Source organism: Nomascus leucogenys, chromosome 15, assembly GCF_006542625.1.
Source record: "Nomascus leucogenys isolate Asia chromosome 15, Asia_NLE_v1, whole genome shotgun sequence".
Taxonomy (NCBI): domain Eukaryota; kingdom Metazoa; phylum Chordata; class Mammalia; order Primates; family Hylobatidae; genus Nomascus; species Nomascus leucogenys.
In genome coordinates, this window is record NC_044395.1 from 63,241,419 (window position 1) to 63,261,813 (window position 20,395).

The following is a 20,395-nucleotide window of genomic DNA, read 5'->3' on the forward strand; positions in this document are numbered from 1 at the left end:
TGTGAAAGAGTTTGGATTTTATTCGTAAGGCTTTTGAAGAAGGCGGGTGGTATTAACTACAAATGTATGAGAACTTTTTGGGGTAATGAAAATATTTTATATCTTGATTGTGGTGATGTTTGTACAACTGAATACTTTTTCAGGGGCTCATAGAACTATATACCTAAAAGAGGTAAAATTTTACTATACGTAAGTTATACTTTAATGAACCTGTCATTAAAAATTTTTTTTTACAAAGTATGTTTTTTGTTTTTTTCCCATTTTGAGGTTAGAGGAAACAGAGACTCAGAAGTTAAAGGACTACCCGGTGATCCCATCATGGTATGTGGCAGATCCAGGATTTGAACCTAAATCTGCCTGATTGTAGAGTTTATGATCTTCCTACTCATTTTTAGCCTGTCCCTGAAGCTATTTACAGTATAGATTTTGTTATAAATGGCCAACATTCCTTTAGAAGCTGGGAATCCCATCTACCCTTGTGCAGCTCCCTAAAAGTAGCTATCATATTCTAAAGTTTGAAACCCTGGCAGATCTCATTTCTGTCAGTCATTAATTGAGATTGGAATTGATGCTATTATGGAGTGCTACCCCAGGCATGATCTCCTCCTGTGGCAGTGGCCCTCATTTTGGAGCAGCAGGAGACCAGTTTCAAAGCTGATGAGTTTCTTTGATTATAAAAAGCAATTTTGTACTTTGTCCACAATCAGCAACACAGAGTCTGTCTTCTCAGTAGGAGAGTGCTCAGATGTTTACAGGCAAGTTGTACTGCTTAGCACTTGTCTTAGTCCTTTTCGTGCTGCTATAGCAGAATACCACAGACTGGGTAATTTATAATGAATGGAAATGTATTGACTCATAGTTTTGGAGGCTGGGAAGTCCAATATCAGAGTACAAGCATCTGTCAAGGGCCTTCTTGCTGTGTCATCCCATGGTGGAAGAGAGAAGGGCAAAAAGAGGGTGATAGAGAGCAAGAGGGGGCCAAACGCATCCTTTTGTAAGGAACCCACGCCCACCATGATAAACCCACTCCTGCAATAATGGCATTAACTCATTCATCAGGGCAGATCCCTCATGGCCTAATCACCTTTTAACAGTCCCACATCTTAATTACTGTTAAAATGGTTATTAAGCTTCCAGCACACGCTTTCTGGGGGGAAACATTCAAACCACTGCAGCACTTTATCGGTCTTCCTCACCCTGATGTACCAGGCAGAGAACTGGTTGGGTAGAAGAGAGACCCAAAGCTGAAAAGAGTACAAGTAGTCTCTGTGTTGTTGTCACATGAGCAACATTGCCACATCATCGTTTACATTTGCATGTCACTCGACAGTGCAACTTGTTTTAACATCTATGATCGGCCAGGTGCGGTGGCTCACACCTGTAATCCCAGCACTTTGGGAGGCTGAGGCGGGTGGATCACGAGGTCAGGAGTTCGAGACCATCCTGGCTAACACGATGAAACCCGTGTCTACTAAAAATACAAAAAAATTGGCCAGGCATGGTGGCGCGTGCCTGTAGTCCAGCTACTCGGGAGGCTAAGGCTGGAGAATTGCTTGAACCCAGGAGGCAGAGGTTGCAGTGAGCGGAGATCACACCACTGCACTCCAGCCTAGGCAACAGAGTGAGACTCCGTCTCAAAAAACAAAAACATCTATGATCTCTTTTCATTATTAATGTCTCAGTACTCTGTGAGGAGAGTGCTTTTATTTAGAGAGAGAGAGTGTACGTTACTTGGGTATATTTTTAGATAACTCTGGCTGTGAGAATATTTTTTTCCTTTAAGTTTAACTGAAATATATATATAACTCCTTTAACTTTCATCCTCAAGTTGTTCTAGTTTCAGTTTGTTGGCTGATGGTAATTTTATCTAGCTCGTTGCCCTGGGGTAGTTTGCCAGGACTACACATTACGTATGTTTTAGGACATTCTGTCCTCTGAAATTGGCCAGTGGCATTTTCCGTTTTGCTTATCTGATGGTCCCAGCTTCCTCTCCTTGTTAGCCCACCTTTTCTCCACATCTCATTTTTGAACCCTAGACAGACTAATCACAGAGCAGTTGTCATCATGCCAGCTGTTCACTGCCTGCCTTCAACATTTGACTTGTTTCCTATTTTGAAGTGATACAAGAGAAGTTAATGACCTAAAAAATTGCCCATCTATCTTGTGAACTTAGGAAGGAATTGTTTGATTTTTATGATGTGTAAATCATATATTTGGAGACACATTTTCAAATGTGTCAGGCTATATAGTAAGGAAAGGCTCCCTAAACAAGGTGGGACAAATTGGCTGGCTAATAGAGCTTAATGACAGATTTTCCAATTAATCAGAATGGAGAATGTGCTTCATTAAGATAATTAACGGAGCACTTGTGCAGGTGATACTTATTGCACACAAATTTCCAAGTTTCTTTCTTTCTCTTGAATAAATTTGGAGAGAAATCCTAGCCATATTTCCTTGTTTGCATTAAAAGTATCAGTGGCAACAAATTCCCTTTTCTGTTTTTAAAGCTGCTGGTAACTGGTATCTTGTCCTCTGCAGGTGTAAGGGGTGGATGAGACGCTGCTTTTCCTTCCAGCAGTCTGTTTGCTCATCACCAGACACCAAGCTCCACTAGTGAACCGTAGAAAGCATATCCTTTAACAACTCTTAGACTAGCAACATTGGAATTAGAAAGGACCTCAGAGATCTTAAACTAATTCATTTTATATCAGGACATTGGAGTCCAGACAGGGGAAGTGACATGGCCAGTGCCACATAGTACTCTAGTGCCAGAGCTGTCTGTGGGATAGTGGGACTAACACTGAGCTGAGAGCCAAAATGCCTGGGTTGACATTAGGCAAGTTATATTACTTCCTTGCTCCTTACTATCTTTATCTGTAAAATGGGGAAAGTATTTAGCATAGGGCCAAGTACAAGCAAATTGGCTTTTTTGTTTAGTCTTCTTTCCACTACACCCTGATGCTTTCCTTTCAGGGAAAACTGAAGATTATGGAGGAGAAGCTGATGTCAGAAGAATGAACAATCAATAATCAGTGCTGTTTTCTTTGTTTTCTCTGTAGGATCCTCAGTCTTCCACAATGAACCCTGTTTACAGCCCCGTGCAGCCTGGGGCTCCTTATGGCAACCCTAAGAACATGGCCTACACGGGTGAGTAGTGTGAGAATGGCTCTCATTTTGAGAAATGGTGGTTAAGGATATTACCAAATAACTTGCTCCTCCTCCTAACATACACCTCCAAAAGTCTTGGGAAAGTTTGGGAACATGCAGAAGATATGTCTGAGGTCCAGTGGAAAGATCTCAGAGAACCTGTTGTGTGGTTGTTTCCCAACTTTGTTCTATAAAAATACCAGGAGAGTGTTTTAGAGAGTCTGCAAACATTTCATTTGATTATTTTAAAATATTGAGAACTATTTTTATAAAACATGAATACGTGTTAGATGTTCAGTGTGTTAAGCTTCTAAGAATGCCTGTTAATTTTTTTAAAAAATGCTACCATTTACATCTGCTTATGTTTTTAAATCAGGATTTTCTCAATGCTATGCAACCAAATTAACATTCAGAAATATATTGGAGTTTGAGCCTCATATAACTGTAACTGTTAATCACTAACTTTCTATTTCCCATGTTTGTGTTTATCACAACAGTTTCATTGTCCTTATTACTTAAATTAACAGTAAATATTTTCTGTTTGAATTTCTATTTGTATATTTATTCTAACAAAATTAATTTCCAGTAACCAGGACTCATGGGGCAGTACCCTACACCCTACTAGCTCATGGAGCTTGTTGCTTTTCCCCTTTCCAGTTCAGAGTGTTCCAGCAACTTAAGTTCGTTTGCCAGAGGGAACTGAACTGCTTTGGCAGATAGAGCCCAGAGGAACCCTGTGGGGCTTTGGTTTCCTATTTGCTTTGATCCTGGCTGCCTTCTTACTAAGTTGCTAAACTAGAGAAGGAAGAGAACAGTTGCATTTATCTATTGATTTGCATCAAGATTTAAACATTGTAAATCTGGAAGGGGAATTGACTTTGTCAAATTTTCCAAATTTCCAAAATTGGAAAGAGAACAGACTTTATCTCTGCTTGGCGCATAGTAGGACTTGGTAATGTGTTTTGACTGACTGGACAACAACCAGGTTCAAATCCCAGCTCTGTCAGAGAATAGCTGGGTGACTTTGGACAACTTGCCCTAACCTCCCCAGACTTAATTTCTTTGATGAACTGAGATAATGTTATCTATTTCATACTAGATAATTCTGGGAATGGGCCAAAATATTATCCATTTCATAGGACAGTTGTGAGAATCAAACAAGATAATTTGTACTCCTCTAGAGGAAAGGAGGATCTTTTTTTTTGTCTCTATTAATCACCAAGGAATATTATGAGCCTGGAACTGTTTTAAGTTAATTCCCTGCTGTAGATTCTAGGACCACACAGATATATACACAGATAGTATAAACTCCACATAAGTAGTATAAATTCAGACTTCATACAGGCCAAGGTTTCAAATTTGTAGGGATACTTTTAGTTTTTAACCCAACCTTGGCTGTTGTATCTCTGTACTTTTGGATTTTTTTTTTCTTTTTTTAACTGACACTATGACTTCTCCAAGCTCCCAACTTTATGCAGGGGAATTTGAGTTGCAGCTCTTGGCTGCTCCAGGGCCCACAGCCTATCTCCTACCCCTGGTGGCTATAAAAAGCAAGCCCTTTGAGTGCCTAGACTAAAATATCTCCCCAAAGCAGCCCAATATCAGACTTCCTGATTTTTAGTTTCCTCTTCATTTTTTGAGTAATAGGGATTTCCTTTTCTTTCTTAAAATCTCAACTCTATGTAATACGATGTTTGTTATACTTCATCCAGCTTTTCTAGGTATTATGCAGTAGGCAGATTTTCAGGTTATTTTTCTTCTGTATTACTGGAAATGGAAGATCTAAGTGAAGAGAATTTATAAACAAATGCCAAATATATTGCATTACAGTAAGCATTTATATGATTATGTTAAAAGTATTATCATTTGGTAAGAACATACTAGGTACTATATATTAATTATAATTTCATTAATCATAAATGCTATAGTTTTTATAGATAAAAAAACTATGGTAGTTTAATTCAGGTCATGTGACTTGTCTAACGTATATAGCTTCTAAGGGATGAGAAAATATTTGAACTCAGTTCTTTGTGGTTTCAAAGTATATGTGCTTTCTGTTACAGTAAGCTAATCTGTCTTTTTTTTTTTTTTTTTTTTGAGACGGAGTCTCGCTCTGTCGCCCAGGCCAGAGTGCAGTGGCGCAATCTCGGCTCACTGCAAGCTCCGCCTCCCGGGTTCACGCCATTCTCCTGCCTCAGCCTCTCCGGGTAGCTGGGACTACAGGCGCCCGCCACTACGCCCGGCTAATTTTTTGTATTTTTAGTAGAGACGGGGTTTCACCGTGGTCTCGATCTCCTGACCTCGTGATCCACCCACCTCTGCCTCCCAAAGTGCTGGGATTACAAGCGTGAGCCACCGCGCCCGGCCCAGCTAATCTGTCTTAAAATATGTGCTGCTTTCTCTCTTCCCCATGATAAACTAAAGAAGAGGATTGTCTTTTCCATTTCTAGGGCTAGGAAAGCTTCCCTTTGAGGAGCTAGAAACCTGTTCCTGGCCAGCATTTTGGGGTAGGCTCAGGAGGGCAAAAGTACAGGGGGTCAAGTCCATTGTACTGTCATCTGCTTCAGAGGAAATGGGATGGTGGCTGCAGGGAACAGAGGAGTTGGAAACACTCCTGGTTTGAAATTCTCTTGAAGTCTGAAGATGGGAAATAAAATATAGCTTTGTGGTGCAATGTATTCCAGTAAGCAGCTGTTTTCTAGCCAATTGACAGTGTTCTTTCTCTCTCTCTCTCTCCCTTTTAAAGCCCCTTTACCGAGTACTTACTGTGTGACAAAACCTGAGCTCAGTATTTTACAGAAAATACCTATTTTTACACTTGCAGCAATCCTATAACGTGGTTATAACTAGCTCCTTATATATTTTGGCAGAGTGAATTTAGAGAATGTAATATGCCACATACTTTGAAATGTTTAAACATAGACTATGTATTATGAACTGAATGTGTCCCTCCAAAATCTGTATGTTGAAACCCTTAATCCCCAGTGGGATGGTAATTGGAGATTGAACCGTTGTAGGTTTAAATGAGGTCATGAGGGTTGAACCTTCATGATGGAATTAGTTCCCTTAGAAGAAGAGACACCAGAGCTCTTTCTGCTATGTAACAACACAGCGAGAAGGTAACCATCTGCAAGCCAGGAAGGGAGTCATTACTGGAACCTGACCATGCTGGCACCCTAATCTTGGACTTCCACCCTCCAGAGCTATGAGAAATAAATGTCTGTTGTTTAAGCCACCCAGTCTGGTATTTTGTTATGACAGCTCAAGCTGACTAGGACAGATAATGAGCGCAGTGAACACTTGAATACCCTTTACCTAGATTCACCATGACAGTGGGCTGTTTATAGACCAGGGCATTTCTTTTTCCAAAAGCTTCATAAAGGTTTTTCTGTTAGAATTTTGGAGTGTAGTCAAGACCTCAACATTCTTCTTATCTTTTCTTTTCTAAAATGTTCTGATTGTGTCAGTGTCCAAGCATCACCCAGGGGTCTAGTATGTGTTCTGGAGTGTGTCAGATCTCTGCTGAAATCTGGTCTCTGTCACTAATTAGCTATGGAACTTTGGTTGAGTAATCTTTCTGAATCTCAGTTTCCTTGACTGTAAAATGGAATAATGACCTATACAGATGGTTGGTTTGTAGTCGGTGAAAATGTTTATAAAGCTTCTGGTGTCGTGCCTGGCTCATAGTGGACGCTCAGTGGTTGTTGTAATGCATAGCAATGAGTATATACCTACAGGGAAAAGAGCATGGGACATAGAGTTAGTGACTTAGATTACAGACCCTATTCTGCCACTTAAGAGCTATATGACATCAGATAAGTTATCAAGCTTTCTGGTCCTCAGTCTATCATTTGCTTTAAAAAAAAAAAAAGATAAAACAGGGTTAGGAATGCCTTCCTCACACGACAGCTGAGAGTAATAAATGTAACAGGGCTAGCCACTGACTTGTGATAAAGTTTCCAAAACACAATTAGAAAATAATTCTAAAACGGGAGAACAGATGAAGCCCTTAAATGAATCCATCATTTTATAGGTGAAAAGATGGAGTATAAGAAGTGTTTTGAAGGCCGGGCGCGGTGGCTCACGCTTGTAATCCCAGCACTTTGGGAGGCCGAGGCGGGTGGATCACGAGGTCAGGAGATCGAGACCACGGTGAAACCCCGTCTCTACTAAAAATACAAAAACAGCCGGGCGTGGTGGCGGGCGCCTGTAGTCCTAGCTACTCGGAGAGGCTGAGGCAGGAGAATGGCGTGAACCCGGGAGGCGGAGCTTGCAGTGAGCCGAGACTGCGCCACTGCACTCCAGCCTGGGCGACAGAGCGAGACTCCGTCTCAAAAAAAAAAAAAAAAGAAGTGTTTTGAAGAAAGTGTTGGGGTTGAGTCTGGAACCCATGTCTCCCCATCTGGGTCTGTGTATTCATTGTCTCTCTACCACAGAATAACAAGCATCCTCCCTTCTCTTCATTCCATTGTGGCCACTTCACATTCCTCTGCTAGCCCACTCCAGTTCAAGAGCTCTTTCTGACTCCTCCTGTGTTGACCCTTAATAAATATCCTGGTTCCAGCCAGTAGAAAACATAGGTCTAAATGCTACAAATACACTAACAAAAGATACAACTCTCAAGGTTAGAAGGCTAGGAAATTAATCTGTTCAAAGACTACCATGTTTTTTTCTTTTTTCTTTTTTAAACCAGTGGCGGGGTTTTTTTTCCCCCCAGATTGCTGTTTTTGCTTAAAACTTTGTAAGGATCACCTGTTGGAGGTTTTGATTAACTGACATTTGTACTTTGTTTATTCTTTGCAAAGAACTTTTGTGGGATTTTTCCCTTGTATGTGTTTTTTTTTTTTTTTTTTGTAACAACTCTGGAAGATAGTTTTAATTTTCCAGATGAAATTAAGCTTCTCTAAGGTCACACTGTATAGCAGAGCCCAAACTAACCCCAGTTACAAAGTAGGTGCTTTTATTGCTCTAGCATACATGGCTATGTCTTGGACAGTACAGTGATTAGGATCTCAGATGAGCCTGGAAAATGGATTCTAATTCCTGAAACTGCTCTCACAACTCCCCCTTTGATGTTCAAACTGATCTCCTCTGCTCAGGAGAGAACTCCAAGGTCACTTAATTACTTTTTCACCTATGGTTGAAGAAGAGCATCTAAAGAGAATTCTTATTAACTGTTCTCATGAATATAATCTTGTGGTTAAATCCAGTGGACCCTTTTTAGCCTTTATCCTAATTTGACTCTTTATATCATTTGACACCTTACCCCTTTCTTGAAGCAAGCTTTCATTGCCTCCATAATTTTCATTGACCGTAATTGTTTGTTTATTTTTGTTTGTTTTCCCTTTCTTCTTCTCCAGCTGTTCTTGAATTTGTCTCCTTTCAGAATTTTCTTCCCCTGCTCATCCATTAAAAGTTGATGTTGCACAAGGGCTCTGTTTCTCCCTTAGCCTCAGCTGCTATCTATAGGCTGATGATTCATAAACTGTAGGGCTGTGGCAAACCATTCTTCTGAGTTTCAGACTAGTTTATCCAGCCGTCTTCTGAACATCTCCTCCATGAATGTCTCATGCTTTGCTCAGACTTATTACGCCTAAAACTGAGCTCATTATCTTATCATTCCCCTGTAACCCATATTTTATCATTTTGTGATTAATACCACTATCTGCCTATTCCTAAAAATCAGAAAACATCATCCTTGATACTCTTGCCTCTTTTGCCTTCTAACGCCAGTTATTAAGTCCTGCCTTTTTAAAAAAGATTGCAGTAAAACGCATGTACTATCTTGGCTGAGTGTGGTGGCTCACACCTATAATCTCAGCACTTTGGGGGACTGATGCGGGTGGATCACTTGACCAAGAGTTCCAGAACAGCCTGGCCAACAAAGCGAAACCCCGTCTCTACTAAAAATACAAAAAATAACCAGGTGTAGTGGCGCATGCCTGTAATCCCAGCTACTCTGGAGGCTGAGGCATAAGAATTGCTGGAACCTGGGAGGTGGAGGTTGCAGTGAGCCAAGATCATGACACCGCACTCCAGCCTGTGCAACAGAGTGAAAATGTGTCTCAAAAAATAAATAAATAATTTTTTAAAAAATTTGCTCTCTTAACCCCTCCCCTCCCCTCCCCTCCCCTCCCTCCCCTCCCCTCCCCTCCCCTCCCCTCCTGTCCCTTCTCTTTTTTTTTCTGACATGGAGTCTCTCTCTATAGCCCAGAGATTGCAGTGGTGCGATCTTGGCTCACTGCAACCTCCGCCTCCCAGGTTCAAGCAATTCTCCTGCCTCAGCCTTCTTAGCTGGCACGCACCACTACGCCTGGCTACTTTTTGTATTTTTAGTAGAGACAGGGTTTCACCATGTTGGCCAGGCTGGTCTGGAACTTCTGACCTCAGGTGAACCACCCACCTCGGCCTCCCAAAGTGCTGGGATTACAGGCGTGAGCCACCGTGCTCAGCCATCTTAACCATTTTTATGTGTACTATTTAGTGGCACTAAGTACATTCATATTGTTTTGCAACTGTCATCACTATTGATTCACAGAGCTCCTTTCGTCTTGCAAAACTGATACTCAATATCCATTAAACAATAACTCTTAATTTCACCCTCCCCCCCAGCTCCTGGCAATCACCAACCTACTTATTATCTTTATAAATTTGGCTAGTCTAGATGCTCATGTAAATGAAATCATACAGTATTTGTCCTTGTGTGACTGGCTTATTTCACTCAGCCTAATGACCTCAGGTTTCATCCGTGTGTCGGGATTTCCTTCCTTTTTAGGCTGGATAATAATATTCTGTTGCATGTATATGCCACATGCAGTGGTATGTGGACACTTGGGTTGCTTCTGCTTTTGGTCTATTGTAAATAATGCTGCTATGAACATGGATGTACAAATATCTCTTGAAGACCTTGCTTTCAGTTCTTTTGGGTATATATCCAGAAGTGGAATTGCTGGGTCATACAGTAATTCTATTTTTAATTTTTTGAGGAACTGCCATACTGTTTTCCTAGTGGCTGCACCATTTTACATTCTCCCTTGTGGTTTATAAAAGTTTCAGTTTCCTTGTAATCCCAGCACTTTGGGAGGCCGAGGCGGGCAGATCACAAGGTCAGGAGATCGAGACCACGGTGAAACCCCATCTCTACTAAAAATACAAAAAAATTAGCCAGGCGTGGTGGCAGGCGCCTGTAGTCCCAGCTACTCGGAGAGGCTGAGGCAGGAGAATGGCGTGAACCCAGGAGGCGGAGCTTGCAGTGAGCCGAGATCGCGCCACTGCACTCCAGCCTGGGCGATACAGCGAGACTCCGTCTCAAAAAAAAAAAGTTTCAATTTCTGCACAGCTTCGCCAATGTTTATTTTTTTTCTCTCTCTCTCTTTAAATAATAGCCATCATAACGAATATGAAATGTTCTTTTTTTATTTTTAAAAAACCTCCTTTACCTTTCTTAGATTAGACTTTTCTTCCCTATCTTTCCATTGTTATCATTCAGGTCATTATTACTCTTTCTGGGATTATTTAAGTTGCCTCTTAACTGGACTTCCTAACTCCTTTTATATACCCCTGTCCCCAGTCTATTCTTTACATAACATAGCCATAATCATTTTTCTCTCTTGAAAATTTGACATCACTCCATGCTTAAAACCCTTCAATGACTCTTCACTGTCCTTTGAATAAAGTCCAAACTCCTTAGCTTGCAATAGAAAGTTTTTATGACCTTAGCATTCAGGTATCTCCAGCCATCTCCTGCTCATCCTATTTATCTGTATTCTCAGTCCAGCTGGTGGCTGGTATTATGTTTTTATTTAGAATTATAAGATTATTAGAGACCATCAAATCCAACCCTATTCTTAGATGAGAAACTTGAGGTCTAATAAGTGCCTAAGGAAAGCACTTAAGATTCACAGTGGGCCATGCGCCATGGCTCATACCTGTAATCCCAGCACTTTAAGAGGCTGATGCAGGAGGATCTCTTGAGGCCAGGAGTTTGAGACCAGCCTGAGCAACATGGCGAGACCTCATCTCTATAAAAAAAAGTAAAAATTAGCTGGATGTGGTGGCACCTCCCTGTAGTTCCAGCTACTCAGGAGGCTGAGTTGGGAGGGTCACTTGAGCCCAGGAAGTAAAGGCTGCAGTGAGCCATGCTTGTACTATTTCACCTCAGCCTGGGTGACAAGAGTGGAGACCTTGTCTTAAAAAAAAAAGATTGACAATGAATTCAGTATCCGATTTACTCTTGTATCTCTAATACCCAGCTAGGCCCCTGCATGCCATGAATATCGACTAGTTTTTCAACAAATGGATAGACAGATAGAGGTCAAAGCTGGAAGTAGAACCCAGACCTCTGGCAGCCAATCTAGTTCTCTTTCTGCTCACCTTATAGCTGCTTTTTAATTTCCAAGACAGTTAGATTTCTTTAAACAAGGTAACTCTCTTATCTTAGGTCATTTCCCACCTCTCTGAGTTTCTTCTATAAAGTAGGGATAATAGTGTCTGCTTACTTCAAAAGTGCTTTGATGGGCTGGGCACAGTGGCTCACGCCTGTAATCCCAGCACTTTGGAAGGCCGAGGTGGGTGGATTACCTGAGGTCAGGAGTTTGAGACCAGCCTGGCCAACATGGTGAAACCCCGTCTCTACTAAAAATACAAAAATTAGCCAGGCATGGTGGCACATTCCTGTAGTCCTAGCTACTGGGGAGGCTGAGGCAGGAGAATCGCTTGAACTCAGGAAGCAGAGGTTGCAGTGAGCCGAGATTGTGCCACTATACTCCAGCCTGGGCGACAGAGTGAGACTTTGTCTCAAAAAAAAAAAGAAAAAAAAGCATTAGTAGCCTTTGTTTATTATTCGACATCATTATATCCCCAGCACCTAGCACAGGGACTGGTACAGAGTTGGCTCTCCGTAAATTTTGAAGGAAGAAAGCGGGGAGAAGCAAGAAATAAAGGGAAGGAGATGAGACTCTAATGAGTGAAGGAGGTCACAGCAGAGAAGTATGAGATGGGTTTGAGGAAAAGACTCCTGTGATTTGTCTATCCTTGCTAATGAGTAGCCCTCTGATATGGCAAGGAGAGTCTGGGACAGGTAGCCAGTGCGGGAGAGATTTTTTTCTGCTTTGTAGGTGAATAAAAATTTCATTTGGAGGCCGGGCGCAGTGGCTCACGCCTGTAATCCCCACATTTTGGGAGGCCGAGGCGGGTGGATCACGAGGTCGGGAGATCGAGACCGTCCTGGTTACCACGGTGAAACACCGTCTCTACTAAAAATACAAAAAATTAGCCAGGCGTGGTGGTGGGTGCCTGTAGTCCCCAGCTACTCAGGAGGGTGAGGCAGCAGAATGGCGTGAACCCGGGAGGCGGAGCTTGCAGTGAGCTGGGATCATGCCACTGCACTTCAGCCTGGGCGACAGAGACTCCGTCTCAAAAAAAAAAAAAAAAATTCATTTGGATTATGTGTTGTGACTGGTCAACCCCTCTGGATGGACCAGATGGAACAGGGAGACTTTTCTGTTTTTGAGTCATATGGAGACAGCAGAGACCCTCAGAGAAAACAAGAGACCCTGTTTCCTTGCCTACTTGGTTTATAGCAATTATTCTTTTTTAGAACAATGATAGTTGAAATTTGACAATTCCTTTGAGCTATTTAGCAAGGAAGAGCTGTCTTCAAACCTCTTGTATTACCTATGTAGTCAGCCTTAGGCTAGCTCATTTTGAGTGGCAGCTGCTTTGCTCAGGAGATTCGACTTTTAAAAACAAAATGTGACCAGCCTGTGCAACATAGTGAGACCTCATTTCTTTTTTTTCTTTTTTCTTTTTCCTTTTTTTTTTTTTTTTTTGACGCAGAGTCTTGCTCTGTTGCCCAGGCTGGAGTGCAGTGGTGCAGTCTCGGCTCACTGCAAGCTCCACCTCCCGGGTTCATGCCATTCTCCTGCCTCAGCCTCCTGAGTAGCTGAGACTATAGGCGCATGCCACCACGCCTGGCTAATTTTTTTGTATTTTCAGTAGAGATGGGGTTTCACTGTGTTAGCCAGGATGGGTGAGACCTCATTTCTACAAAAAAAATTTAACAATTGGCTGGACATGGTGGCACGTGCCTGTTGTCCCAGCTACTCAGGAGGCTGAGGTGGGAGGGTTGCGTGAGCCCAGGTGGTTGAGGCTGCAGTGAGCCATGATTACGCCACTGCACTCCAGGCTGGGTGACAGAGCAAGACCCCATCTATAAAAACAAAACAAAACAAAAACAAAGTTTGACTTTCCTATGACAAGTTTTCTTTGAAGCATGTGAGAACAAAGGCTCACAAAACCCCATGTAATAATACATAAGAAGCACAATACTTTACAACTTAAAATTACCATTTGTGATCTCATTTAATCCTTACAACAAGCACTGTGAGGTAGAAATTTCTATTAGAGGCTGAGTGCAGTGGCTCACGCCTGTAATCCCATCACTTTGGGAGGCGAAGGCAGGCAGATCATGAGGTCAGGAGTTTGAGACCAGCCTGGCCAACATGGTGAAACCCCATCTCTACTAAAAGTACAAAAAAATTAGCCAGGCGTGGTAGCAGCCGGCTGTAATCCCAGCTACTCGGGAGGCTGAGGCAGGAGAATCACCTGAATCCGAGAGGCGGAGGTTGCAGTGAGCCGAGATCGCACCATTGCACTCCAGCCTGGAAAAAGAAAGAAATTTCTATTAGAACATTTATTTTACAGATGAGGAAAGACTCAGAAATCCAAGCTCTTTCCACTCCACCGAAGTGTCAGGCAGGTCCTCTCTGGGTTTTGTTGTCCATATAAGCAGTGATTTTGTATCTGTCTGAGATACTGTGTGTGATGCTAAAAGCAGATGGATTAAACCTTGTCAGGGCAAGAATCATGCACATTAAACTACATGTTTGCTTGTGACTGATTTACATGCGAAGCGCCCACTCTACCACTGAGCTACACCCCCTTGCTTGTGACTGATTTACTTTCCTGGGTTACAAAATGATTTCCCACCTCTGTAAAGAAGAATCACTCTTTCTCCCAAACAGAGAAGTATTGCTGTTGTTGGGTTATTATTTTTCTGCTCCTAAATTCTCCTTGGCCTCCTGTTCTCTACAAAAAGTTGTTTATTTGTATGTTTTTCTAGACTGTGAGCTCCTTGAGGACAGAAATTATGTACTTCTTGTGCCCACAACAGAGTAGGCAGTTAGTTCATTAAATATATGTTGAATTAAATTATCATTATTAGTTTATACAAATTATATTATTGTTGCTGTTAGTTATTATAGTAATAACTACCATTAATTACTGTCAGTGGAGTGCCAGACACTTTACAAACGTAGTCTTCAATTTTTATGATAATCCTTCAAGGGAGAGCTATTATTACATATGAGGGAATAAGGTTCAGCTAAGTTAAGTAACTTTCTCAAGGTCATATAGCTTATAAAAGCCAGCTTATGTGAAATATGGGTATACTTACGAAAAGTTTATTATGCTAAAATATATGTAATACAAAATTTATCATTTTAGCCTTTTTTTTTTTCTTTTCTTTCTTTTCTTTTTTTTTTTTGTCACCCAGGCTGGAGTACAGTAGCACAATCATAGCTCACTGCAGCCTCCAGCTGTTGGGCTCAAGTTGATCCTCTTACTTCGGCCTCCCAAAGTGCTGAGATTACAGGCATGAGCCACTGCACCTGGCCAATTTTAACTATTTTTAAGTGTATAATTGAGTGGCATTAAGTACATTCACAATGTTGTTTAACATTTCCAGAACTTTTTCATCAACAGAAATTCTGTAACCATTAAACAATAACTCTTCTTTTACTCATCTTTTTCCCTGCCTCTAGACCCTGGTAACCCCTAAATTTCTTTCTGTTTCTCTTTTTTTTTTTAAACGAGATGGAGTTTCACTCTGTCCCATAGGTTGGAGTGCGGTGGTGTGATCATAGCTCACTACAGCCTTGAAGTCCCTTGGCTCAAGGGATCCTCCAGTCTCAGCCTCCCAAGTAACTGGAACTACAGGTGTACATCACTGTGCCTGGCTAATTAAAAAAAAAAAAAAATTTTTTTTAAAGAAGGGATCTCTCTCTGTTACCCAGGCTGATCTCAAACTTCTGGCTTTGGGCAATCATTTCACCTCAGCCTCCCAAGTCACTAGGATTATAGGAATGAGCCATTGTACTTGGCTCTTTCTGTTTCTATGAATTTGCCTATTCTAGATATTTCATATAAGTAGAATCGTACAGTATTTATTTATTCATTCATCTGTTCTTGTAAATGCCTTGGAATCTGCTTTGGCCAGTGGAGGTTGAAACCATGGCTGTCAGCCTCTGTGCTGGCCTCTCAGTGATCAAAACTAACAATCAGAATGCATAACCCCCATATTTGGAAGCCAAGGTCCTTATTGCCCGTCTAGCTCCAGCAATCTGCACCCGGGACTTGGAGGATGGTAGCAGCTGGGCAAAAGGCTGAAATTCTCTGAAAATTTTACCAGCCTCTTCATTAAACTCTCCTTCTGCATACTGCAAGTGTTCTGATTAGACTCTGGAATTCCAAAATAGTTACTTCAGATAGTTTCTGCTGGCTCAGTAGTTGTTTAGGTGGAGGATTCCTATGGACAAAGGCAGAATAGGAAAAGAGCTCCCAATGTAGTTATCCTTAAAACAATAACAATGAAAAACTGTCAGTGTCATGTAGTTTGTTACCATTGCATAAAAGAAAGTATCAGGTAAGGATTTTTTTTTTTTCTTTTTCTGGCTAAAGTCTTGATATATCACAATATTCTTTGCAAATAAAAATGGTCATCACCCTGCATGACAGTGAGAGACATGCTTTCCATGTATCTGTTCACAATGATGGATTCTCACAATTAGCTCAAGACATAGCAGTATATTCAGTCATTGGTAAATTTCTATAAAATGATGGAAAATTGTCCTATAGCTCACTTTCTTACCTGTCTTCTGCCCTGGCAGGGGGAAAAATCTTTACTCATTACCATGCTGAGAGTTTTGAATTAATATTTAGGTGGCTGCTTATGTCTGGAGAGATTTTATTTAAGGTTTTGCATCAAGGTATTTTAAACCTGCTTTGCCACCCTCCAGGGGTGCTGGTGGTCACATCTTTTCTATGGTAAGTCAATCTTTGATGGTGGCAGATTTGCTGAACAGAGCTCTAGGGAATACCAGGTTCCAGCCTGATTCAAGTAAGAGTAATTCTATGGTGGCTATTTATTGAGCTTGTACCAGGCACAAGCTGGATGCTTTGTATATCTGATTTCATTTAATCCTCATGACATCCCTAGAAGATAAATGTTAAAAAACTGATCAGTTAAAAAACTGATGCAGAGAGGTCAAATGACTTTTCCAAGGTCATAGAAGATTCCCTTACAGTTTGCCTGGCTCCAAAGGCCCTACTTTTTTCTTTGGTTCATGCTGAATGAAAGGAGAGCCTAGAATTAAAAAGTTCCTTTATTTTAGCTGTTTCCTTATTCAGAAAATTAGGAGATTGCACCTCAGGATGCCTAGGAGCTGTTAAAAGAGAAAGCAGTAAGCCACATAGGTGCTCTTTTCCCCCTCCAGTAGAGATCTGCTCCTGCCTATTTTATAGATTAGGCATCCAGGTGAGAAGGATTCCACTGCCATAGGAGGGGGCCTAAATGACTGGACTGGATGAATTCTGACCTTCCAATTTTGTTATGTACTCTGTTCTTTAAATTGTAAGATTACTAGTTTTATAAAGACTCATACACACAGTGATTGTGTGTTCTTTATGTTTATGGTACCTCCATAGACTCTCCACCTTAGCCAGCACAGATCTGTAAGAAATGGAAAAACAAGTATAAGAAGACAGAATACACTGAGACAAATACTATCTCAGAGGGATGTGCCACTGTATTCCAAAAGCCTAACATAATAAATAAATGTACAAATTGCTGTGGAAGCATGGTTGTATATAGAGGAGGGCCACAACACTGTCAGAGCGAAGCAGGATATTTTCTTGACCCCTTTGCCGGACTTGCGACAGGGGTGCCTCGTTTACTCAGCTCACCCTTGTCTACCCCTTGTGGGATGGAGCGTGTGAGCAAACCAGTGCAGGAACTGGAGCAAGTGCTTTTGGGTGCTGGTAGGAACAAACTCTGCTTACTCAGCTTGCTTGCCATGCTCAACCCTTTGTGGAAGGGAGCAGTAGGCAAGTGAGTACAGGATCCAGCCGGCCGCTTTTGGGCTCCGGCATCAGTGAACTCTGTGCGCGCCCCAAGGCGGTGTCCAGGTGGGGCTGCCTGCGACTCCTGAAGCCCCAGAGGGCGTGTTACATTGCTCTTTTAGCTCTGTTGTCCATGAACAGCTTAAGTGTTAACAGCCCAGTGGGCCCTTTGCCTTTTTGTGTGAGGCTGCCTTCCACCAGCGAGTGCAAAGGGCTAGTGTGCCAGCCTTTTTGTATCCACACTTGTGGCTCCCGAGCTCTTGTCTGGCATCCAGGAAAAATGAGGTCGCCTAAACGAATTGAAGGGTGGTAAATGCAGGAGATTTTATTGCCATAGTCCCGTCTACCAGCTGAATCTGGAGTTTTTATAGGCACAGGATGGGGTGGGACCATGGGTGGTTTAGGAAAAGGCAACATCTGAGCAGGAAAACAGAGATATAAGTTCTCACTTTGGGCCGCGGTTTCAGGCTTTTTGGCTTGAGGGTGGGGTTTCGCCAGGGACCTGCTCTTTTCTGCCAAGAATTTCTCTGCCCCCTGTCCCTATCAAGAGGTTGGTGTCAGGAAAGCCTTCTGAGAAGGCAAGCATGGATCTTGAAGCATGAGAAGAGAGGAGTTACTAAGTTGTAATTCTGATTCTGCTACTAACAACTAGGAGACACTTGACAAGTTCCACCCATTTCCCTTGCCTTCACTTTCTCATCTAGGCTATGAGGGGCTTATGTGAGTTGTTTAGTAGTTTCCCTGTTAGCTCTAACAATCTGGGTGTTAATCTTTAAATTTTTGTTAGAACTCTTTTATTATAAATCAACTGGCTGACTCCTTCCCTTAGTCTATTTCTTTTGCATTTTCTTATGAATGCAATTTTTCTGTCTTCTTTCTTGGAATCCCTGCTGTTAATGAAGGGTTCAGAAACAGATAAGATGAGGTGAGCTCAGTACCCTTACTCAGCGCCCTCTCCTACAATGACAGTCCAGGGCTTCTTTCTCTGGAGCGTCTGACGTTGTTGGGCAAGCTCGATAGACCATGAAAGCCAGCCTGTCCATAAGTATCCTATGAAAGGTCAGGTATAGCCATAGCTACTACCAGTGAGTGACTTCCCATTTCCTGCTAATTAAGCTCATGCAATTTAATTTAGCTTTCTATTAATTATGTATAGTCCTTAATCAATGGTAATATAATTTTTGTGGCCCTGAATACAGCTGAAAATCAGTGGGATGTTGACACAGGACTGGAAGAGCTTTTGGCTGTGCCGCATAGATTCTCATTGGAGTGGTTTCTGTTGCTTAATGTAGTGGGGAGAGCCTGTTCTTGAAGTCTGAAGACCCGAGTCTGACTCCTGGCTTTGCCTCTAAAAACTTTAATAAGTTCCTTTACTTCCAAGGGCCTCAGTTTCCTCTTCTGTAAAGGTAGGAATAATAGTACCTACCCTATCTGTCACTTATTTGTGAGACTTTAAGGAGATAATTGATCTGGAAGAACCTTTTAAATGTGACAGGTCTAGTCATGGGTAGAGCTGCATTGATCATTGTACTGACTTTTCTTATCTTGAGGGTTAACTGCTTGCAGGCTGGGTCCCCAGGAGGCTGTTGAGATTAGTAACTTTACTAGTGCTGATCTCTCTTTCGAAGAGAACTCCTTTGCATTTGTGGTCAGAATTGGCCAGCTTCCCAGAGTTCTGCTTCCCATGGAATCACAGGGATTCTGGTCAGGAACCAGAGAGGTCCAGAGCTTGGGAAAACAATGGTGTCTGGGTAGAGAGGACCCCTCTCCCCACCCATTTTGTTCCTCTAGTGGATGGGTTTATTATAACAGCTATCTATGAATAGCAGTAATGGTTGCTGTTTGCTGAGGGCCCTTATGGGCCATACACCCTGTTTTGGAAACTTTTCTACCAAAGTGTACCTGCTATCAGAGGAGAATGAATTCATTTCTGGATTGATGCAGGAGTGAATAGCCCACAGCAGCTACTCCAAGGTTAAAATTTATTTGAAGTCTATGTCTTATCTTCAGAATTCCTAAGGATTTTGCCTTAAGGCACCATTATATAGTCGTACTTGTTTTCTATAAAACAAACACTTCAAATTATTTACCGTCTGGTAAAATTAACACCCCAGGAAGGTGCGCCTATTTATTCATTACTTTTTTTTGTACCCTGCAGCATAGTGTTGAGTAACCACAGGAGTTCCTGTACCCAGTTTGAGAATTATGTCATTATTTTACTTAATCTTTTTTTTTTTTTGCAAAACATTCCACACCATTTTATTTCAACCTTCATCCAAAAATGTAAACTGGTTAAAAATGTGTAGTCCTGAGCTTTGGATACTGACCTCCTATCTTCATAGGTAGATGAAGAGAGAGGGTCAGGATAGAAGTTCAGAGTGCTTCCCACCCCTAGAGAAAAGGTAAGCCCTAGACATGGTATAGGACCAGAACACCAGGGCCCTAGGGAGAACAGGCCTCCTTCTCTTCTAGCACTGGCCCAAGTCCCTCCCACTCACCCCCTCACCCCAGACTCTCCTTTTCATCAGAGAAGAGACATTCAGAATTCTTCAGTCGTGTCCATGAAGATGGTATATGGCACATGTAGCAGGCAGCTAGCTAAACAATGAGGGTTAGGGCTTATTCCCACTGCTTTTTAGCAGGGCACAATTCAGCTTCCTCCTCTTCCTCAGAAATATCATTGCGTATTGTAACTTGGGTTGACAGGACAACTTGAGGTTTGCCAGAGGGACTGTAATCTCTTGGTGGTCATAGTTCCAGGTTACACCTTCTACCACATTACACTCATTGTTAGCCCCCTTGGTGAAGCAGAGCATAATTAATGCCAGCACATGCTTCATATTATCTTCTTCGTCTACCCTGAATGTAAAGGAGCGGGTGTGGCCAGAGAGCTACAATGAAGAAAAAACTGTCCATAGTGACTGAGGCTGGAATCCCCAGACTTCCAACACCCCAGCCTGGGCTTGGTTCTCCTGACTCAAGGTGGTGGCAGTGCTGGCAGCTGTGCTGCAAGGTTTCTCTTACTTAATCTGTATTATCCAAGTTTCAATAGGTGTAGACACAAATCAAG

The 20,395-nt window shown here is 42.0% G+C and overlaps 1 protein-coding gene across 5 annotated transcripts in view; it reads left to right on the top strand.

Annotated features, from left to right (window-relative positions):
• The window catches only part of FAM168A (family with sequence similarity 168 member A), a 201,366-nt gene that overhangs the window by 129,393 nt on the left and 51,578 nt on the right, over window positions 1–20,395 (top strand). For all 5 annotated transcript variants that reach the window (XM_012505986.2, XM_003254742.4, XM_030794820.1 and 2 more), the window contains one exon: window positions 3,060–3,147. In XM_012505986.2, coding sequence (XP_012361440.1) covers window positions 3,078–3,147 — 70 coding nt within the window. In that variant the 5' untranslated portion in view covers window positions 3,060–3,077. The remainder of the gene's footprint in view (window positions 1–3,059; window positions 3,148–20,395) is intronic.